This window comes from Chionomys nivalis, chromosome 5 (genome assembly GCF_950005125.1).
Source record: "Chionomys nivalis chromosome 5, mChiNiv1.1, whole genome shotgun sequence".
Taxonomy (NCBI): domain Eukaryota; kingdom Metazoa; phylum Chordata; class Mammalia; order Rodentia; family Cricetidae; genus Chionomys; species Chionomys nivalis.
In genome coordinates, this window is record NC_080090.1 from 16,635,864 (window position 1) to 16,657,666 (window position 21,803).

General features: G+C 42.2%; 2 protein-coding genes across 2 annotated transcripts in view; one reads left to right on the forward strand and one right to left on the reverse strand.

The window, feature by feature from the left end:
- The window catches only part of Efcab2 (EF-hand calcium binding domain 2), an 87,140-nt gene that overhangs the window by 54,430 nt on the left and 10,907 nt on the right, over positions 1-21,803 (reverse strand). The window lies entirely within an intron of this gene.
- Positions 16,620-17,097, forward strand: LOC130875025 (60S ribosomal protein L27-like). Its single transcript, XM_057770646.1, has one exon. It carries the CDS (start codon positions 16,657-16,659, stop codon positions 17,065-17,067), a length of 411 nt encoding a protein of 136 aa, XP_057626629.1. The 5' UTR covers positions 16,620-16,656; the 3' UTR covers positions 17,068-17,097.

Below are 21,803 nucleotides of genomic sequence, written 5' to 3' on the forward strand. Positions count from 1 at the left end.
CAGACGCTGATTCAGGATCTCTTCAGATATAGTTGTCTTAGTCGGGGTTCGACTGCTGTGAGGAGACACCAGGACAGCGGTGACTCTTACAAAGGAAACCATTTATATGGGGCCGGCTTATAGTTTCAGAGGTTCCATCCATTGTCATCATGGCGAGAAGCACGGCAGCATGCAGGCAGACATGGTGCTGGAGAAGGAGCTGAGAGTCCTACATCTGATCCACAGGAAGCAGAAGGAGTTGGTCATACTAGGCCTACCTTGAGCATGTAAGACCTCAAAGTCCGCCCCCACAGTGACACATTTCCTCCAACAAATCCACACCTCCTAGTAGTGCCGCTCCTTATAGGGCAAGCCTTCAAATACACGAGTCAATGGGGGCCACGCCCATTCAAACCACCACAGTGGCTGAGACCATAAGGGAAACACAGACATAAAAAGAAATGATAGGATTTTGGTTACGATCACTAAGATGTGCTGACAGATTTGGGGGTGGGGGGGCAAGACTGACTTCAAAGTGCTTAAATGAGTAAAAGAAGGGGTAACTAGAGATACAGCTTAGTGATGGAGTACAAATGAGAGGCTACCAGTCTCGCCATAAAAGGGGGTCATTATCGAGTCTCAAATTTTTACACTGATACATGTAATCAAGTCTCGAAGTTTGTGAAGTAATATGTACAAGAAGATTCCCAGAAAGGAAGAGAAAGATAAAGTATGAGCATAGTTCACCACAAATATAAAACCACCAAATACAGAAAGAGACTTCACACCTGCCCCCACCTTAGGTAGAGGCCACAGGAAGAAATAATAATTTAAAAGTCAAAAGAAAAACAGGGGAAATTTTATCACTCATTGTCTATTCTAATACAGTCACTAATCATTTTCTATATTTCCCTCCAACCTTCTTTTATATGTATCCTTTATACAGGCCATCTCAGCACTGCCATTCATTCACTCATGAAGTACCTACTGAGAGCCATGGAGCCAAATACCTTGTTCGTAGACCTGAAGAAACCAAGGTTCACTGAGGCTCAGCAACTCGCCCAAGAGTTTATTAAGAGGTAGAGTCGGAAGAAACCCAGATCTGCCCCACTGAATCCTGTTCTTCACTAAATCTCTCTCCATCTGACTATTAGTAATCACAACATAAGAACTATAACCTGCAGTTCCTTCCTTTAAACGTTCTTTTCCAGAGTGCAGCATAATCTCCATCCTCAGCAGCACCACAGGAACACAACAGAATTTATTGACATCATTAAATTTTACTATAGCATGGCAATGAAAAGCTTCATTACTTAGATCTACACTTCTCTGATTACATGTGAATCTCAGTAATAGTGCATGTGTTTGTTTGCCACCTGTTTTCAGTTACGACTCGTCAGCTCCTGTTCTCTACCCAACCCTACCAGGGTCTTCTACTATCACTTAACCATTCGTGTGAACTCCTTGGAAAGCAAAGACTTAGTGCCTGCCAAGAGCACTGCCAACAATTTTCAAGGTCACTTCTTTAACTTGGTTTTGTAAAATGAGAGCAGAAGCTCTTGCTGGCCATCAAAACCATCCAATACTCACAGCAAGGCAAAGGATACGGGAGAGCTTAAATTAGCTAGAATCACCTAAAAATCTTTACCTTCTCCACCCAGAATCAGTTACTTGATATTGTCCCGTGACCTTTCACTCAAAGATAACATGTAAATATTCTTCCTTCTCAAAAGATATTGCACTTTGCATCTTTGTGACTGCTTGGTATCTAATTAGAGATCTTTGCCAAAATTAATTCAACCAGCTCTGCAATTGTGGACATTTTGATTATTTCATCAGTGAACAATCTTATCCAGTTCATTTTTGTGCAATGTCATCCATCTCATTGCAATTCAATGGTAGAGGAGACTGGGAAGGTGGCTCAGTAGTCAAGTGCTCACTGAAGAGCATGAGGACCTGAGTTCAATCCCCAACACCCACATAAAAACTCAGCGTGACAGCAATGCTTGTAATCTCAAGAGTAGGGCTTGCTCACCTGCAGTCTAGCCGAATCAGTAAACGCCAAGCTCAAAAGTATAAAATGGACAGCAATTGAGGAAGACATCTGATGTTGTCTTCTACACACAAACACACACACACTCATGCATTCACACACATATATGAGTATACACATACCACAAATGTGCGTGCACATGCACAGAAAGAATATGGTTGAAGTTATACAGAATATAAGAAAGGTGTTGTTGTTATTGAAACAAAGTCTCAACATATCCGAGGCTGACCTCAAACTGACTATACAGCAGTAGGTGACCTTGAACTTCTGGTTCTCTTTCCACCACCTCCTGAGTACAGGGAGTACATTCAAGTGCCACCACGCCTGGTTTCTGCAGTATAGGTATCAAGGATCTAAGTCACCACTTCACAAAAGCTAGTAAAGTACCAACTGACCTACATCCCTAACCCCAGGGAAGCTCTTATTAGTCAGAACCATCAGAAATCAGAGAGCCCACAGTTACCCACTCTGGGAAGGAATTCAGGGAACTCCTGGGAAATGGATTGACTTTTCAGAAGCCCAAAGCTGGCGTTCATTTTAATATGCAACCAGTGGGAACTGGGGGCTGGTGGCTCTACAAGACCAGAACAAACACGCATAGCTGGCAGTGGCAGCTCATGTCTATAATCCCAGCACTCGCGAAGCAGAGGCAGGCAGATGGATCTCTGTGAGTTCAAGGCCAGCCTGGTTTACAGGGAAAGTTCCAGGAGAGGCTCCAAAGTTACAGAGAAACCCTGTATCGAAAAACCTCTCCCCAAAAACAGTAATAATAAGTTTCTTTTTATTAAGTGTGTGGGCATGTGCACTTCTGAGTACAAGTGACCACAGGTACAGAAAAGGGTCTCTAATCCCCTGGAGCTATATTTACAGGTACTATGAACTATCTAAGGTGGATGCTGAGAATCAAAGTGGGTTCTCTGAAAGAGCAACAAATGCTCTTTATTACTGAGCGATCTTTCCAGACCAGAAAGTAAATTGGAAAAAAAAAGAGTAAAATTCTTTTTAATATTTTAGATATTGTAGCAGGTAGGGAGAATTTTGAATTCAAGGCCAGTCTCAACTACACTGTGAGACCCTGTTTCAAAAACCAAGGAAGGTTGGCACGTGAGTAAAGACGCAAGTCTGACAACCCGAGTTCAGTCCCTGGGACCCACGTGAACGGTGGAAGGAGAGAACTGCCTCCCTGGAGTTGTCCTCTGGCCTCTCCACATACACCACACACACCTCCCACAAGGAGGATGAGGATGATAATGAACTAAAAACAAGGGGATGTAGCTCAGAAGAAACAGGCTTGCCTACCATATGCAAGGTGATAAACAAAAGACTATCTCCAGCACTCACAACAAAAGAAGGGTATCATGCTGATTATTAATGTCCAAAAGCTCTTCTAGTTATTATTCTAGCATATTACACAATATTATTTTCCATGCTTAGCTTTGAATGACAAACCATTCATGGCCCAAAGGTCATCCATCACCTTAAACATTTTCATTCTCCTATGGCTCAGCTATCTCAGGGACTCAAGACTCACCTCCTGCCTTTTGCCTTCCCATCCTACTCAAATAATCACTAGCTATATTCCGCTCCCCAATGCTCCTCGTAGCCTCCTACTCATAGCTTGTCTTTTCCAATTTTTTTAATCAAGAAACTTTCAAACATACAGAAAAGTTGAAAGCTTAGTAGTTGCCCTATGCCCACCACCTAGATTGAAATATTGTTAAGACTGCCATTCTTTCCTGTCCTCCCTCCGTCTCTAAGTAATTGCAGGCACAGTGATACTTTACCCCCCAAAACTTCAACATGCATCTCCTAAAAATAAGGACAATCTCCTATATAATCTCAACACTATTTTAATATCCTTAAAAAATAACCAAATTCACTAAAATCATCTGGTGTCTATTTCATATTCAAACATCTCCATCTGTCCCAAATGTCTTTGCTGCTTTCTTCAAGCTAAAATTGTATAAAGTTTATGTACTCCATTTAACGTGTGTGTATTATTTTCAACAGTCCCTATTGTTCACTACTCCCCGCCACACCTATAAAATGAGCTTCTTGGCGAGACTGTGCTATACACTAGTTTATGTAAAAGTCCCCTATAATCTGGACTTGACTGATAGCTTCCCTTTCAATTACTGACCCATGAAAGTCCATGCCTTCAGGGAATGCCACCTACCAAGTCTCTTTGTGGTCAGATTCCTGATCGAGTGATCTCTTTCTCTCGCTCCTCCTCCTCTCCCCTCCAAATTCAACATTCAGACTCATCAGTTTACAGGGAATGTGCAGAGTTCTATTTCACAGTGAGCGGATTCTTAATCTATTTACTACACGTCTTTGAATTGGTCCCCTGCCCGCCCATCTGTGCTACCCCCATCTAGGTTTACCACCTCTGAACATCTCCTTTCCTATTCCAATCCTCAAACAATACTCACATTTTGCTTGGGTGTTTTTTTTTTCTTTTCTATTAATTTTTTTCTTTATTTGTTTATGTGGTAAGGGAACTAGAATCTGGACCTTAAGCAAGATAAGTAAGCATTCTACCACTGAGCTACAGCCCAAGGCTAGGATGATCTTTCTGAAACGGAAGTTTAATTCTGTGACTTTGAGCTCTCCAAGCCTTCAGTGGTCCCCACAGGCCACTCCAAGTAACCGCAAGCCTTCTTAACTGGACACATGAAGGCCTTTATGAACTAGGCCCCAGCCTGTCTCCAGCAAATATGTTTATTTTTATTTTTATTTTTATTTTTATTTGAGACAGAATCTCTGTGAAGCCCAGGCTGCCCTCAGAGTCATTATGCAACCCAGGATAGCCTCCTGTTTCAGTTCCCCACATGCTGGGAATACACGTATGTGCCACCATGCCTACATTTCCAAATATATGTTTTAAGCTCTTACAATTCAACATGAAAACATTCTGATTTTAAAATGGGGAATGGACTTAATTAGATATGTCTTTAAAAAAATACAAATAACTAATCAGAACATGAGTGGCTGCTCTAACTGTTAGTCATGAGGGAAATGCTAATCAGAGGCATAATGAGATGGTACCTCATGTGCATTAGGATGCCTATTGTCAAAAAAAAAAAATGGAAATACCAGGTCACTATGTCTGAGTGTCTGTCTCCTCTAAAACTCGGGCTGGGATTTAACTGCTACTGGAACAGTTCTAAGAGTCAGGATCTTTACGAGGTGACCAAGCCACCTGGCCTGAGCTCTCTCAATTGATTTAATGTACTGACTTCAGAAACTGAGTGGAGTCAGCCTCCAGAGTGGCTTGTTTTATGTCACCTGACACAAAGAGCCATTTGAGAAGAGGAAACTTCAGTTGAGAAAATGCCCCCACCAGACTGACAGGTGGGCAGTGCCACATCTGGGCTGGTGGTCCTAGACGCTGTAAGGAAGCAAGCTCAGGAGCCATGAGGAACAAACGGAGTTGCCCTCTGGCTTCTGCCTTGAGTTCCTTCCCTGACTTTCCCTCATGATGGATGTGATAGAGTCATGTCAGCTGAAATAAACCCTTTCCTCCCCAAGCTGCTTTTGGTGATGGTGCTGTATCACAGCACTAGAAATCCTAAGACAGAATTAGTACCAGGGGTACAGTCAGGCCGTATTGCTGCGACAGGCCTGACCCCATGGTGTTCTGGGGAGGACTGGGGTGGCATTTGGACTTTGTGCTTGAAAGCCATTGAGTCCTCAGAATTCAGTAGGCTGATCTGTAAGAATTTAGGAGACAATGCTGAGAGCAGTGACAATAGTGGATGCCCGTGTTTGAGAAGCTCCAGAGGGAGGTTCTGTTGTTGTTTGCTTAGTTTCTGTTGTTTTTTAGTTTGTTTTGTTTGTTTTTTGAAACAGGGTTTCTGTGTAGGCCTCACTGTCCTAGATGGCTCTGTAGACCAGGTCAGCCTCTGCCTCCTAGTGCTGGGATTAAAGCCATGTGCCACCACACGCTCAATTCAGAGGGAAGTTTTAAGAGTCCCTTAAAAATGATTTGGTTTTTTTTTTTTTTTTTGGCAGGGGGGACAGCAATGATCGTGCACACCTATAATCCCAGCACTCGGAAGGCAGAGACAGGCAGATCTCTGTGAGTTTGAGGCCAGCCTGGTTTACAGAGAACTCTGTCTTGAAAAACAAAACAAAATCCATGTTTGGGTCATTTTATATTTTGAATTAAGAACCACTAAAGTGAAATCTTTGCTTTTCTAGGACAATTGATACTGGTTAGCTGGGGCTTAGAAATTAGCAGTGGTACAAGGAAACCATCATCTGAAACAAAGTCTGGGAAGTCTTTCTACAGGGCCAGCACACAGATGCTGTGGTCCAGAGCAGGTAGGTCAAGGCTCTACCTTTGTTGGTAGCCAAACTTATCAATGTGTAAGAGTCTTTCAAATGGTTTCTAGTTTTTAAATGCATGAAGTTGTCAAGAGTGGTGGCTCACGCTTTTAATCCCAGTCTTTGGGAGGCAGAGGCAGGTTGATCTCTGAGTTCTGGTCTATAGAGCGAGAACCAGGACCACCAGGGCTATGTATAGAAACCTTGTCTCAAAAAAAAACATGAAGAAGGTGCCACTGGTAAGGTGGAATCCCAATCAATCACAGTGGAGAGGCTTTTGCATGTTAATATTAACATGCCATCTTAAAGACAAATGGGAAGGGAAATATGGAAATATTGAAAGGGGGTGGATTTTTTTTTTGTCAAGTGACGAAAGGGTCAATTGTGTTGGCTAGTTTTATGTCAACTTGACACAAACTGAGTTATTTGTGAAGCAGGAACTTCAACTGAGAAAATGCCCCCCACCATACTAATCTGTGGGCAGGCTTGTGGGGCATTGGGCTGGTGGTCCTAGAGTCTATAAGAAAGCAGGCTGAGCAAGCCATGGTGAGCAAACCTGTAAGTTGCACCCCTCCATGGCCTCTGCATCATCTCCTGCCTCCAGGTTCCTGGCCTGTTTGAGTTCCTGCCCTGATTTCCCTTCGTGATGGACTGTGACTGGGATATGTAAGGTGAAATAAAATCTTTCCTCCCGCCGGGCAGTGGTGGCGCACGCTTTTAATCCCAGCACTCGGGAGGCAGAGGCAGGTGGATCTCTGGAAGTTTGAGGCCAGCCTGGTCTACAAGAGCTAGTTCCGGGACGGGCACCAAAACTACAGAGAAACCCCTGTCTCAAAAAACCAAAAAAAACCTTTCCTCCCCAAGTTGCTTTTGATCATGATCTTTAATCACAGCAGTAGTGACCCTAAGACAGCCTCCTTCTCTTAGCTTCTCTCTTCCTCCTCCTTCCCTCTGGCTGTCCATCATGGACTGCACAGCAAGAAGGTTCTTGTCGTGTGCTGGTGATTTGATCTTAAACTTCCCAATCCCTAGAACTTTCAGGAAATAAACTCCAGTTCTCTACAGTGTCATCAATATTTGTTATAGGAGCACAGACAAACAACGCGGAGAATGAAGAAACCTTGTGAATTGCCTCTGGGACTATAAAATGGCACAGATGCTATTTTAAAAAAACAATATGGCAACTCCTCAAAAATTTAAACATTTCATTTCTATTGCTCCAACAATTCTGACTCAAAATTAGACAGCAGCAATCTAAGTACTCATAGTCAAATGGATAGCAAAATGTGGTATACATATACAATAAAATATTACTTAGTGTTAAAAAGAAGGGAACTGCCGGGCGGTGGTGACGCACGCCTTTAATCCCAGCACTTAGGAGGCAGAGGCAGGCGGATCTCTGTGAGTTCGAGACCAGTCTGGTCTACAAGAGCTAGTTCCAGGACAGGCTCCAAAACCACAGAGAAACCCTGTCTCGAAAAAAAAAAACCAAAAAAATAAAAATAAAAAAAAAAAGAAGGGAACTTTGAACCTTAAAGTCTTTTACACTTAATGATAAGTTAGACACAAAAGGACAATACTGTATGACTTGACTTGTATGAGGTCTGTCAGCCTGCTGAAGACAGAAGGCATAACAGGAATTGCCAGGAGCTGGAAAAGGAAGAAATGGGGATTCAGTGTGGGATGAGGAAATGGTTCTGGAATGGACAGTGAGGGATGACGCATTATGAATGCATTTAAAACCACTGAACTGAACACTGAGGAGTGGGTGAGGCAGCTTGAAAAGGACCTAATTTAAATAAAGGCTTAAAAGAATTAACCATTGTGGTTTTCTAAAGGTCCTACGGTTGTATATACTTGTGAATATACAAAAAAAAAAATCTGAATTAAGACTTCAAGAGGTGAACTGAATAAAAGATAGACTACACCTTAGTAAAAGTGTTATTTAAAGGAGATGGGAAGATACCTCATAATTCTTTGATTCACAGAGAATACAAATATGTAAGAAAGCATTTCTATTATTCTAATAACTAGAGTATGCTTTATACAGACAAAAAACTTAATGATTAAGAATAGAAATGCTAAGTACTTAATGCAAATTTTCTTCTAGAAAAATCCCAGCAATACATTCGCATTTAAATTAAAGCAATCCATTTTATTGTGGCAATATACATACTGGCAAGCATTGAATTCATGTATCCTTGAAAAAAGCATTTTCTTTGGCAACATTATAACAGTTCAAGGGTAAATTTTCAGACATTTATTTCCTCTCCAAATGATTCCAATATAAACTTGTTTGCTTAAAATTCTGAAGTGAAATAATGTTTACTTTAAAAAATCAGTACTAGCCCAAAGCTTCCCAACTCTAGGATAAGTTCCTTTCTCCATAGTAATTTAATGATTGATCAGAAGGTCTGTGTGCATGACTAATTTAATGGTAGAATTCATTTTCAGAAACATTAATATAGTTCATCAGGTAAAGATACTTCTGGCCAAGTTTGACAACCTGTTCACAAAACCTTCATAAAAGAACCAACTCTAGGGGCTTGAGAGATGACTCAGAGGTTAAGAACACTGGCTGCTCTTCCAAAGGGCCTGGGTTCAATTCCCAGCACCCACATGACAGCTTACAACTGTCTGTAACTCCAGTTTCAGGGGATCTGACACATTCATACTGAAGTACATAAAATAAAATGAAATCAATTATTTGAAAAAAGAAGTAACTCCAGCAAGTTGTCCTTTAACCTCTATGTGCCCCGCTCCCTAAATAAATAAATAAATAAATAATACAGAGGTACAGTATTGAAAACAGCTTGGTATTGGCATAAAAACAGAGAAGTCGACCAATGGAATCGAATAGAAGACCCGGACTTTAACCCACAAACCTATGAACACCTGATTTTCGATAAAGGAGCTAAAAGTATACAATGGAAAAAAGAGAGCATCTTCAACAAATTGTGCTGGCAAACCTGGATGTCAATCTGTAGAAGAATGAAAATAGATCCATATCTATCACCATGCACAAAACTCAAGTCCAAATGGATTAAAGACCTCAATATCAGTCCGAACACACTGAACCTGATAGAAGAGAAAGTGGGAAGTACTCTACAACACATGGGCACAGGAGAACACTTCCTACGTATAACCCCAGCAGCACAGACACTAAGGGCATCATTGAACAAGTGGGACCTCCTGAGACTGAGAAGCTTCTGTAAAGCAAAGGACACTGTCACTAAGACAAAAAGGGAACCCACCGACTGGGAGAAGATCTTCACCAACCCCGCAACTGACAAAGGTCTGATCTCCAAAATATATAAAGAACTCAAGAAACTAGACCGTAAAAGGCTAATCAACCCAATTATAAAATGGGGCACTGAGATGAACAGAGAATTCTCAACAGAAGAAGTTCAAATAGCCAAAAGACACTTAAGGTCATGCTCAACTTCCTTAGTGATCAGGGAAATGCAAATCAAGACAACTTTAAGATACCATCTTACACCTGTCAGAATGGCTAAAATAAAAATCACCAATGATAGCCTTTGCTGGAGAGTTTGTGGAGAAAGGGGTACACTCATCCATTGCTGGTGGGAATTCAAACTTGTGCAACCACTTTGGAAATCAGTGTGGCGGTTTCTCAGGAAATTCGGGATCAACCTACCTCTGGACCCAGAAATACCACTCTTGGGAATATACCCAAGAGATGCCTTATCATACAACAAAAGTATATGCTCAACTATGTTCATAGCAGCATTGTTTGTAATAGCCAGAACCTGGAAACAACCTAGATGCCCTTCAATGGAAGAATGGATGAAGAAAGTATGGAATATATACATATTAGAGTACTACTCAGCAGTAAAAAACAATGACTTCTTGAATTTTGCATGCAAGTGGACGGAAATAGAAAACACTATCCTGAGTGAGGAAAGCCAGACCCAAAAAGAGGAACATGGGATGTACTCACTCATATTTGGTTTCTAGCCATAAATAAAGGACATTGAGCCTATAATTCGTGATCCTAGAGAAGCTAAATAAGAAGGTGAACCCAAAGAAAAACATATAGGCATCCTCCTGAATATTAAACTTCATCAGGCGATGAAAGGAGACAGAGACAGAGACCCACATTGGAGCACCGGACAGAAATCTCAAGGTCCAAATCAGGAGCAGAAGGAGAGAGCACGAGCAAGAAATTCAGGACCGCGAGGGGTGCACCCACACACTGAGACAATGGGAATGTTCTATCGGGAACTCACCAAGGCCAGCTGGCCTGGGTCTGAAAAAGCATGGGCTAAAACCGGATTCGCTGAACATAGCGGACAATGAGGACTACTGAGAACTCAAGAACAATGGCAATGGGTTTTTATCCTACTGCACCTACTGGCTTTGTGGGAGTCTAGGCAATTTGGATGCTCACCTTACTAGACCGGGATGGAGGTGGGTGGTCCTCGGACTTCCCACAGGGCAGGGAACCCTGATTGCTCTTCAGGCTGACGAGGGAAGGGGACTTGATTGGGGGAGGGGGAGGGAAATGGGAGGTGGTGGCGGGGAGGAGGCAGAAATCTTTAATAAATTAATTAATTAATTAAAAATAAAATAAAGCCGGGCGGTGGTGGCGCACGCCTTTAATCCCAGCACTCGTGAGGCAGAGGCAGGCGGATCTCTGTGAGTTCGAGACCAGCCTGGTCTACGAGAGCTAGTTCCAGGACAGGCTCCAAAACCACAGAGAAACCCTGTCTCGAAAAACCAAAAAAAAATAAAATAAAATAAAATAAAAATAAATAAGTAAATAAATGCAAAACGCATTAGTATAGGATAGAGTTAAGTATTCTAATTACTAGCCTAAACATGCTGCCGTTATCTCATGCCCTTCTATCTGTTAGCAATTTCCATGAAGCTAAGAATATTAACTATGGGTAAAAAATCTTCTATAGAACAGCCTAACAAGGGGGCTGGAGAGAGGTTCAGTGGTTGAGGAAACGTACGGCTTTTACAGCAGACTGAGTTCAATTCCTAGTACCCACATCAGATGGCTCACAACCACCTATAACTTCAGCTTCTCTGGCACTTTCACTCATACCACACACACATACATGCACACACGCGCACACTCATGCACACACGCATACACACACGCACACACACACTCACACATTAATTAATTAAAAATAAGAAAGTAGGGGCTGAAGAGACAACCAAGGGGTCTGGAGAGATGGCTCAGCGGTTAAGAGCACTGGCTGTTCTTCCAGAGGGCCTGAGTTCAATTCCCAGCAACCACATGGTGGCTCACAACCATCTGTAATGAGATCTGGTGCCCTCTTCTGGCCTGCAGATGCACATGCAGACAGAACACTGTATACATAATAAATAAATAAATAAATCTTAAAAAAACAAAGAGAGAGAGAGAGAGAACCAAGGGTTAAGAACACTTGCTGTTCTACCAAAGGACCTGAGTTCAGTTCTCAGCACCCATGTCAGGTAACTAACAACTTCCTGTAACTCCAGTTGGCTTCCAAAAGCACTCATACAAGTGTGGCATATGCTTGAGAAGACATATATACATAAATAAAAATAAATCACTTAAAAATAAGTCAGTAAGTAAATAATGCAACAGCCTAAGAGCGAGTTCATATCTACTCCATAACTAAGCAGTAGATGGAAAAAAGCAGATCTTTCTAACACGGAGGCGAGACACACACTGCACTGTAGTTATGTCCCCACTGTCTACTTATTGTGTGCTTACCACGTGAATATCCTTTTGTCATATACCCAAGACCTTTACTTAAGATACAAACACATCTACGTATAATGGTGCATACATGCTATCCCAGCTGGAGACAGAAGAATTGCTTAGGTCCATATGTTAGAAGCTAGCCTAGGCAACATGGCAAGACCCAATGTGTGTGTGGGGGGGGGGGGCATGCAAACATACGTAACGCAATAATAAAAGGGAATGGAGTGAAGAAGAGTGAACACCACACCTTCACAAACTCTTCCAAAATCTGAACCGAAGGAAACTCCTCCCACTCTCTCTGAGTGTTAAAATAAACTTGATATAAGCATTTTTCTTTTTCATTCTTTCTCTTTTCTTAAGTGTGAATACTCCATCTGGTCCACGTTGGTCACAAACACCTAGGCTCAAGTGATGCTCCTATCCCATTCTCCAAGTATGAGCATTCAAGCCACATAACCACAGCCTAAACATGATAAAAGACACACACACAAAAACAAGCAAAAAACAGAAAAAGGAAAGCTACAGACCAGTATTTTTTCAAGTAACAAAATCCTTCAAAACCACTAACAAGGGCCTGGAACAGTGGCTCAGTAATTAAGAGCAGTTGCTCTTGCAGAAGAACTAGGTTCGGTTCCTAGAACCAATGCAGTGGCTCACAACCATTTGAAACTCCAATTCCAGGGGATCTATCTCCCTCTCTGGCCTCTACAGACATCAGACACACACATGGCACACAGACATACAAGCAGGTAAAATATCCATTCACATTAATTAATTAATTATTTTATGTGCACTGGTGTTTTACTTGCATGCATATTTGTGTCAGAGTGCCAGATCCCCTGGAACTGGAGTTACAGACAGTTGTGAGCTGCCATGTGGGTGTTGGGAATTGAACCCAGAACTCTGGAAGAGGAGCCAGGTTTTCTAACTGCTGAGCCAATCTCTCCAGCTCCTTAAAATTATTAAAATAATAATAATAAAGAAGAAAAACAGGAAAAAACACATGATCATCTCAATTACGTTAAAAACTACCTGACAATATTCAACATCTTTTTATGATTTAGAAAGAAAACTAGGTGTATTTTAGTGTTCTCGAGCACAATAGAAGCCTTATGAAAACCCTAAAATCAGACTTTCCAGTCAAAGTATTCCACATTCCCCAGAATTAGTATGGACAGAACTATCTACTGAGTGTCAACCTGGCACACAAGTTTATAAGTTTCTTTCTAAGGTTACTCTGATCCAAGTTTACAGCACAGAAGCCAAAAATAAACAGATTGGGGAATACTGAAGAAACAGCCTGAGGTCAGAATATCTTTTTACTTTCTGTTTTATTTTCTCAGTATATTGAGCAGGCTGCCCATCAAGTAGCCCCCAGCTCAGTGAACTGAGTAGCTGAGTCTCACAGGCAAGTGACAGCACAATGCTTTTATAGCAAACCTATTACTAATATTCTAGGCTTCTCTCCTCTTGCTGATATTCTTTTTGTTTTATAATTTGCTAGCTTTTTTTCTATATACTTATTTAGTGATGTTCTGAAAAAGATTTAGGAGTAAGAATTGTAAGCCAGGCAGTGGGGGTGCATGCCTTTAATCTCAGCACTCAGGAGGCAGAGGCAGGAGGATCTTTGTGAGTTCGAGAACATCCTGGTTTACGAACTGAGTTCTAACACAGTCAAAGGTACACAAAGAAAATGTAACAAGTCATATGAAAGAATATAACTCCATATGTCATCACCAATTTACAAAAATGGATAATCATCATGCTTCTCTTTGGCTAGGAAGCAGATCATTAGTTAAATGTTAAATGTTTGCCTCATGTGTACCAGACTCTGGATTTGGTCCCCAGTACCACAGAGAAGGGGGAAACACACAGATCACACACACACACACACACACACACACACAACAGTCAAACAGTTCTTTTCGGGATAAGAGGATGCCTCGGTGGGAAAAACAAAACAAAACACTTGTATCAAAAAGCTTGAATACCTAAATTCAAATCTCAACACCTACATTAGAAGTCCAGGATGGCTATGCTCACAACTGTAACCCCAGCACTGTGAAGGACCGAGAGTGGAGGATCACTGGGCTTGCTGGCTCCAAGTTCAGTGCAAGACCCTAAGAGAAGACCTATATTTAAGACCCCTTCACAAGGCAGTCTGTTATTGTTTCTCTCTCTCTCTCTCTCTCTCTCTCTCTCTCTCTCTCTCTCTCTCTCTCTCTCTCTCTGTGTGTGTGTGTGTGTGTGTGTGTGTGTATGTGCGCGCGCGCACGCGCGCCACACACATGGAGCCCAGAGGGCAATCTCAGCTGTCATTCCTTAAGCACAATCCGTTTTTTCTAGAACAGTCTCTAACTGTCCTGGGATTCAAGAAGCAGGCTAGGCTGGCTGGCCAGTGAGCCCCAGGGATCCGCCTCTCCTTGCCTCCCCCACAGGGCTAGGATGACAAGCCTGTGCCAAGATGCACAGCTTTTTTTTAAATGTGGTTCCTGGGAACCACACTCTGGCCCTTCAAGCATTTTACTGACAGCTATCTCCCCAGCCCACAAAGTCTTATTTTAACTTGATTCATTAGTCATGTCAATAAACAATGCCATAATTCATACATTTGCTCTAGAAATAACCAACTTCTTGCTACAGAAAATGTTTAAAGTATAACTTTACCATATATAAAAACATGATTGGTTGATAATGGAAGTACACCTATTTAATTACTATTATATCTAATTTAATGCCAGAAATATTAAATAAGTTATATAAAATTAAATAGTAAAACTGTAGTGCTTGAGTTTTCAATAAATTCTATGCAGTTCTGCTGAGCTTGAAGGACAGTATTAAGAATTATGTATTTATTCTTTGGACAAACGGCATGTTCAACAAATGTTTTAGTAAATGTTACTTTATATACAATGCCCATTTCCAAAATAAAAACAGAGAGCTGAACCACATGTGAACATATGATGATCAGAAGCTAATACCAGAACCACCAATTAACAAACACAACCACTGCAGCGTAGTACAGTTCATTTCCGACTGTTTTATGCATCTTAGTATACTGTTTACTGCCAGAAGGCTTATCTATTTTGGTAAAATAAGAATCTTAGTATTTTTTTAAATGTTAACAGACAGGAACACTGTTCAGTTCCTGCTACCCTCCATTCCCCATGCATTCTTCTGGGTATTTATCATCTACTAATTCTTTTTTTTTTTTTTTTTTGTTTTGTTTTGTTTTGTTTTGTTTTTCGAGACAGGGTTTCTCTGTGGTCATCTACTAATTCTTACATGTGCATTTTAGAATGATTCTCCTTTGTATTAACTTAAACATTTTTATTCTCTTCTCAAAGTATTTTTTTAAGGATGCTAGCCAAGGGAGGTGGCTCAGTGGTAAAATACTTGTCTAGTAGAGCAAGGCTTTGGATTTGTTCCCCAGAACCACTAAGAAAGAAAACAGGAAGGGGGAGAGAAAAGGAATGAAACCGCAGCAGAAGAATTGAAAAGAACATAATACAATCTCAGAAAAGAACCAAAAAGCACGAGGAACAGTTCTGTGTTTTGCTCCTTAATGTCCCTTGAATGAGATATAGCTAGAAGAGAGAATTCCAGCAACATCAGACGAGCTTGAACTTTTAGCTAGCCACAGTAAAGGAGGCTGGAGTTTATCTAAGAGCAACAAGACAACTGAAGAGTTTATAAACGAGTACCTGTGGATCTCATATGTGGACATTAAAGTACAGAGACTCACTGAGGGGCTGGAGAGATGATGGCTCAGCAGCTAAGACCACAGGACCCAAGTTCAGTTCCCAACTCCCACAACAAGTAGTGCTCAACTGCCTGCGACTGCAGCTCCAAGGGACTGACACGCTCTTCTGGTCACCATGGCCACCTGCACATGTGTAGCATTCGTGCACGCATACACAATCATCATCAGTTTTAATGTGCATATACATATTGTTTGGGGCTTTTTGTTTGTTTGCTTGCTTGCTTGCTTTTTGAGACAGTCTTATTATGTAGCTCTGGCTGGCCAGAATTCACTATGTAGACCAAGCTGGACTTGAACTCACAGAGATCTGCCTGCCTCTGCCTCCCAAGTACGCGGATTAAAGATGTGTGCCAACAGGCCTAGCATGTGTATTTAAAATTTTGTTTCATTATCTTTATTTATGTGTGTATATGTGTGTCTGTGGGAGCCAGGGGAGTTGGAGCTCCCTGGAGCTGGAGTTACAAACAGTTGTGAGTTGCCCAACATTGGTGCTGGGAACTGAACTCCTGTCCGCTGCAAGAGCAGTATGCACTTTTAATGACTGAGCCATCTCTCCAGTCCAATATACATATAATATAAAAAACAATTATTGAGCTGGGGCTGGAAAAATGGCTCAACAGTAAGAGCACTGACTGCTCTTCCAAAGGACCCAGGTTCAATTCCCGGCACCAACATGGCAGCTCACAATAGTCTGTAACTCCAGTTCCAGGGGATCCAACACCCTCACACAGACATACATGCAGGCAAAACACAAATGCACGACCTCCTTTCCTTTCTGCTGGGAACCGGCTGCTCGCTGTCGAAATGGGCAAGTTCATGAAACCCGGGAAAGTGGTGCTCGTCCTGGCTGGACGCTACTCGGGACGCAAAGCCGTCATCGTGAAAAACATTGATGATGGCACCTCAGACCGCCCTTACAGTCATGCCCTGGTGGCTGGAATTGACCGCTATCCCCGAAAAGTGACGGCTGCCATGGGCAAGAAAAAAGTCGCCAAGAGATCCAAGATCAAGTCCTTTGTGAAGGTTTATAACTACAACCACCTGATGCCCACAAGGTACTCTGTGGACATCCCCCTGGACAAAACTGTTGTCAACAAGGATGTCTTTAGGGACCCAGCCCTGAAAAGACAGGCAAGGCGGGAAGCCAAGGTCAAATTTGAGGAACGATACAAGACAGGGAAGAACAAATGGTTTTTCCAGAAGCTTCGCTTTTAGGTATATTTTTGTTTACATCATTAAAGTTTAAAAAAAAAAAACACAAATGCACATAAAATTAAATTAAAAAACAATATTTTGCTTGGTGGTGGTGGCACACACCTTTAACCCAGCACTCGGAAGGCAGAGGCAGGTGGATCTCTGTGAGTCCCAGGCCAGCCTGGTCTACAGAGCGAGTTCCAGGACAGTCAAGGTTACACTGTCTCAGAAAAGGAACCTTGTCTCAGAAAACAAGCAAAAAACAAAGAACAAAAACACAAAACGAACTATTTCTAGAGCACCTAACTGCTCAAGATAACCGCTGCTGCTCTGAAGTAACTCAACTGGAAGGGGCAAGGCTGAGGATGTGAAGGGAGAGGGATGAATGCACCCCTACTGCGCCCTGTATCCCCGGGATACACAGGAACTGTGAGCCTGTCTCCCACCCCTGCTCCCATTAGACGGCAAGGTCAGTTAAAGCCTCACCAGCTCATCTAAGCTGTCTCCCCGGTCCCAGCATAAAGGGACAGGGTGGCTACTTAGAGCTCCATGAAGTTTAGGGTATGAATGGTTAAGTGTTGAATAACTAAGAGACCCCAGGTTTCTTCATCTTAAATCAAAATCTGAGAAAGAACTCTGCTTGCAAATAACTTCTAAAAAGAAATATTTATTGTGTGAAAGCTAGTCTTAAAGAGGCTCCTTGCCTGGTCACCACCTGCAACAATTCTCAAGGCCAGTCATGTGAGCAACCCAGGAGCTAATTTCAGCTATCTAGCAGCTCTGCTCCTGGGACAGAGTTCTGGTTCTGTGGGTGTGAGGGAGATCCAGGAATCTCTCTCCAGAAGCTTCTTTGGGGGGATTCTGATGAGTGGTCTAGTTTGGGGAACCATTCCATTAATATAACATTGCATTTACGAAGAATGTTAGACTGCAAGCAGAAGGACCCCACAGTCAGTCAGTGAGCTAACATAGACCAAGGCGACTAGAGAAGTTATTTCCCCTAAGGACTGCAGACATTTTGCCTTCTCCCCCATGGTAGATGTCAGAGTCAGGGCCTTGTGCGTGCTAGGTGAATGCTCTACCACTAACCTTCATGCTCATCCTAAAATTCTCCTAAATGGAAATAATTCTGTATTCAGAGAATTCTGCATTCATTTCCTTTCATTTTCCCCACCTGCTGGCTCCTAACACAACAGAGTGTCTTCAGCAAGCCTCCACTTACTCCACACTCCCCTTCTGCCTTCCCTCATTCTCAAGGCCAGGCTAACTACCTGTCCTCTGGAGTTCCTTAACTCAAGTGAGTACTTATTAGGCACTAAACACTAAAGATAGTGGAGAATAAAGTAGAAAGACTTGTGTTGCCATTCTACCAGGAAAAAAAAGACACTAAACAAATGACATAAAAAATTGAATGTGTGCCGGGCGGTGGTGGCGCACGCCTTTAATCCCAGCACTCGGGAGGCAGAGGCAGGCGGATCTCTGTGAGTTCGAGACCAGCCTGGTCTACAAGAGCTAGTTCCAGGACAGGCTCCAAAACCACAGAGAAACCCTGTCTCGAAAAACCAAAAAAAAAAAAAAATTGAATGTGATCAAATCCTTACACTGCAACCAAGTGTTTTACCTCCACTATACATTAAGTCCTTCAATGCCATTAAAAGTTCATCTTTAGTGTATTTAGTAGTTCATCTGTATTTAGTGGTATCTGACATAAGAGGAAGAATTAATAAATCATCTAAGAAAGATGCTTATTTAATGAAGGAAGTCCTGGAGAAGACTAGGTGGATGAGATCCTAAATATGAATGGGGAAGTTAGCTGTGAACAGAAGGAACTGATCTTCTACCAAGATGGCTATGGAAGGACAGGGGTAGAGGTATGGCTCTGTGCTACAGTGCTGGCCTAGCACAGTCAAGATTCCGGGCTCCATCCCTATGACTACAAAAACAAAAATAAAGGGACTTCCTACTTTAAGGGACACAGGAAAGAAAAACAGTCATAAGGTAGGTCTCAAGGCAACAAAGGCTCATCCAAGCCTAACAGCTACCACAAAGCAACACCAGCCCTGGAGTCTTCGACACTGAAGCTGGAGCAGAAGGCTCAAAGGCAGACTTTTCTCCCATTCCCAAAACAAAAGAGGGCTAGCATGGACACCTTCCAGGGCCATGGACGCCTCCTGCCCCTGCTTCTTTTTCTCTTCCCCCTCCTTTTTCTTTCTTCTTCATTCTTTTTGGACATCCAGGATCCAAACACTACTCCAATTTGGAAGGAACCCCATTGTGTAAAACTCTGTCTGCAAGTGGTGACTGCCTCTTACCAGATAAAACAGATAAGGTAGGCATGCCTTCTCCCAGGGTTCAGGTGGAAACAGAGTAGGCATGTGATGTAGGCTGGGAGCTTAGATGTTTTGTGCAGGGTTCTGAGTCTTAATAAGATAATTCTAGCCAGGTGTGGTGGCCCAGATCTTTAATCCCAGCACTTGGAGGGCAGAGGCAGAAGGATCTCTGAGTTCAGTACCAATCTTGTTTGTCTACAAAATGAGTTCCAGGCCAGCCAGGGCTACAAATTGAGACCTTGTCTCAAAGAAACAGAGAGAGAAAGAAAGAGAGAATTTTAAAATGTAGAGAGGAGATTATTTGTGGGGATGACTTCCGGCAGTGGTCCAGGGAAGAGGTTCTGTCCCGGCAGCATACCATCAGCCAGGCCTCCTCTGTTCTCATCCAAGCTGGTTCTGTGTGGCTGCTGGTCCTGTGAGCTCTTTGCTACCTTTCCATAAACTCCTTTCCTTCCACATTAACCAGAATCACTCTTGTCTGACTGATCAACTGTGGGCTCAAGGAAGCTAGAACTCTTGATAGAGCCAACACAGACTGAAGTGTAGGGGAGCAGAGCACCACTGGGAATCTGGAGACTGGGTTGGTCAATACAATGAGGGAATCAAGATTTCAAAGTGGCTCGCAGAGTTTAACATGAAGGTAAAATACTGAAAAAGGGTTATCTTAGTCAGGATTCCTACTGCTGTGAAGAGACACCATGACCATGGCACCTCTTACCAAGGAAACATTTCACTGACTGGCTTACAGTTGAGAGATTTAGTCCATTGTCATTATGGTAGGACATGGCAGCATGCAGGCAGACATGATGCTAGAGAAGGAACTGAGAGTTCTACATTTTGATCCATAGGCAACAGGAAGTAAACTGTGTCACTGGGCATAGACTGAACATAGGAGACCTGAAAGCCCACCTGTACAATGATACACTTCCTCCAACAAGGCCATACCTACTCCAAAAAAGCCACACCTCCTAATAGTGCCGCTCCCTGGGGGAGACATTTTCTTTCAGCCCACCATAAGGATGAACAAAAACTCAGATCATTTCTTTGCTCTTGCCCTACCTCCCAGGAAACACAAAAACATAAAAAGTTTCTACAAAATGCTGAAATGGAAGTCAGGCATGTTTGTGCACACCTTTAATCTCAGCAATCAGGAGGCAGATGCAGGAGGATATCTGTGAGTTTGAGCCCATCCTGGTCAACTTAGAGAGTTCTAGGATGGCCTGATCCACCTAGAGAGACCCTATCTCAAAAAGAAAACAGAAATGCTGAAAGGGAGGAGAGGGGAAGTGAAAGTCACAAGTTAAAGAGTCTATGACATGAGCTTGCTGGGCAAAGCTTACATGGCCACTGAAATGACTACTGAAGTCAACCAAAGGGATGAAGGGATTTAGAGTGAACAGAAAAATTAACAAAGAAATAACAAAGTCTTTGTGCAGAGGAATAAGCTAGAGAGAGACAGTGAAAAGGGGACAAGGAGTGACAGAAGGCACTGAGGTGGTATAAATATCAACGTTTTCTATCATATGCAGACTCTAGACTTAAACACACATTTACATATATACATACATGTGTAATAGGAAAACAGAAAGGGGACTATTAGGGTAAGGTAAATGACAAGAAAATAGAAGAGCAAATATGAGCAAAAATCAAAGGTATACATAGAAAAAGGTAAACACAAGGAAACCCATGATTTGTAACTATCTGAAATTTTAAAATTAAAATTTTAAAATGAAAGTACAAAAGAAAGATTTTCTATGACAATGACGAGCAATAATTTTGAATCGAATTGTCTATGAATTGTACTACATAAATGTAATCCCAGAACTGGGAGGCTGAGGCAGGATTACAAGTTCCACATTAGCCTATATTACAGAGTTAAAGCCTGGCTCAAAAACAATATTTAAAATGTTTTTATTGAAAGTAAAATGACTAACTTGTGTTCTTGAATTAAAGGAGACAGAGGAGGATGAACACCTTTCTTCAAGATGCCCAACAGTGGTCCCCAGAAGCGAATACTAGAGTCAAAATACAGAAATGAGGGGCTGAAGAGGTAGGGTCCGCAGTTAAGAGCACTCACTGGCTGCTCTTCCAGAAGACCAGGGTTCAATTCCCAGCAACCCACATGGCAGCTCACAACTGTCTGTAACAGTTCCAGGGGATCCAACACCCTCACACAGACATACATGCAGATGAATCACCAATGAGCATAAAATTAAAAAAATAAATAAAGAAGAAATGAGATGGACTTTTTATAAAACAAGTATTTGTAAAGAAGTTTATTGGTGTTAGAAAACACTCTGAGGGGCCAAAAATTTCATGGCAAGTGTTCAGGGTGGGTACGAAAACAGTGATGAATGCCAGCCATGCAGAGAATGGGAGAGAATGAAAGACAGTGGACCAGGGACAGCCAAGAATAAAATGGGAGTT

Bases quoted from the DNA above. Each gene is read 5' to 3' on its own strand.
- LOC130875025 (XM_057770646.1), top strand. From the start codon at position 16,657: ATGGGCAAGTTCATGAAACCCGGGAAAGTGGTGCTCGTCCTGGCTGGA.